At 45.8% G+C, this 1,526-nt stretch overlaps 1 protein-coding gene across 1 annotated transcript; it reads left to right on the forward strand.

The window, feature by feature from the left end:
* Positions 1-3: 3 nt before the first annotated feature.
* On the forward strand, positions 4-830 carry LOC100468133 (olfactory receptor 10T2; the record flags this gene model as incomplete). Its single annotated transcript, XM_002930742.4, has 1 exon — positions 4-830. A coding segment is annotated over one exon (827 nt), but the record flags the coding sequence as incomplete, so codon positions are not given.
* Positions 831-1,526: the final 696 nt, after the last annotated feature.

The raw sequence follows: 1,526 nt of genomic DNA on the forward strand, positions 1-1,526 counted from the left end.
AATGCCACCATCATGACTGTCATTCGTCTGGACAGGACTTTGCACACCCCTATGTACTTCTTTCTCTTTGTCCTCTCCTTCTCTGAAACCTGCTACACCTTGGTCATTGTACCAAAAATGCTGACCAACCTGCTTTCCATGAGTCAGACTATTTCTTTCTCTGGCTGTGCCGCTCAGCTCTTCTTCTTCATGGGCTTGGCTTGTACCAACTGTTTTCTAATTGCCGCCATGGGCTACGATCGCTACGTTGCCATCTGCAACCCTCTCAACTACACTCTTGTTGTCAGCCGAGCCACCTGTGTGCTGCTAGTTCTGGCCTCCAGCTGCTGTGGCTTCCTGATCTCTGTGGTCGTCAATGTCCTGGTGTTTAGTGTGCCCTTCTGCGCCTCCAATCAGATCAACCACTTCTTCTGTGATATTTCCCCGGTCATAAAACTAGGCTGCTCTGACACGAGCCTGAAGGAGATGGTCATCTTCTTCCTCAGCATTCTGGTCTTGCTGGTTCCCTTTGTGCTGGTCTTCATCTCCTATGTCTTCATCGTCTCCGCCATCCTCAAGATCGCATCAGCTGAGGGACAGCGGAAGGCCTTCGCCACCTGTGCCTCCCACCTCACGGTGGTCGTCGTGCACTATGGCTGCGCCTCCTTCATCTACCTCAGGCCCACGTCCCTATACTCCTCGGATAAGGACCGGCTCGTGGCAGTGACCTACACTGTGATCACCCCACTACTCAATCCCCTTGTCTACACACTGAGAAATAAAGAAGTGAAGAGCGCTCTGAGTAAGGTTCTCGGCAGGTACTCGTTCCCCAAAACTGTAGGAGTGACTTGGTAAGTCGGGAGCGTTAGATTCATGAAAGAAATGAGGACTTTCATTTATATTGATTATTTTATTGGGAAGCCTTTCTTTGCGCTTAGCCTATAATGGCTGTGGAGATTATCCCAGTTGGTCCCCAGAAAGTTATGTGAATGGGGAAACTGTCAAGTTCTCAAGTCNAGTTTTCTCATCTGACAGTACAAATGAGACATTATCCTTCTGAGAATGCCTAGCCCACTGATACTCTTCTCACACTGAAGGACACTGTGGAGAAGGACTTTTAAGTTTCTGAATTTTTTTCTCTATATTTTGAGGTTTACAAAGAAATATTTCTAATAAATAAATTATAGATAAAAAGAATGAATTCACTTATCGATAGATGAGAGAATTCAAGTTCTAGAAGGCTGATGGTAGAGAAGAAAATATAGATTGCGGATTCACGGAAACCTGGGTTTGAATCTTGATTTGAATCATTTTCCAGTCCAATGCTATCATCTCTCTCGTGGTCAGCAATCTCCTGTGTAACATGAGGCTCCCAATACCTCCTCAGTGGGGCATTTTAAGAGCTCAGTAAATTAGCAGATGCAAAGAAATGCCATGCTTGTCTTGGAAGGCACAGGCATTACAAAATATGGTTCCCTTTTGCCCCACCTTCCTCTTCCTTCTTCCTTCCATAAACTAGGATTGTAGTAAATGCCAGATATAGTGGG

This window comes from Ailuropoda melanoleuca, unplaced genomic scaffold, assembly GCF_002007445.2.
Source record: "Ailuropoda melanoleuca isolate Jingjing unplaced genomic scaffold, ASM200744v2 unplaced-scaffold10856, whole genome shotgun sequence".
In the NCBI taxonomy this organism is placed as follows: domain Eukaryota; kingdom Metazoa; phylum Chordata; class Mammalia; order Carnivora; family Ursidae; genus Ailuropoda; species Ailuropoda melanoleuca.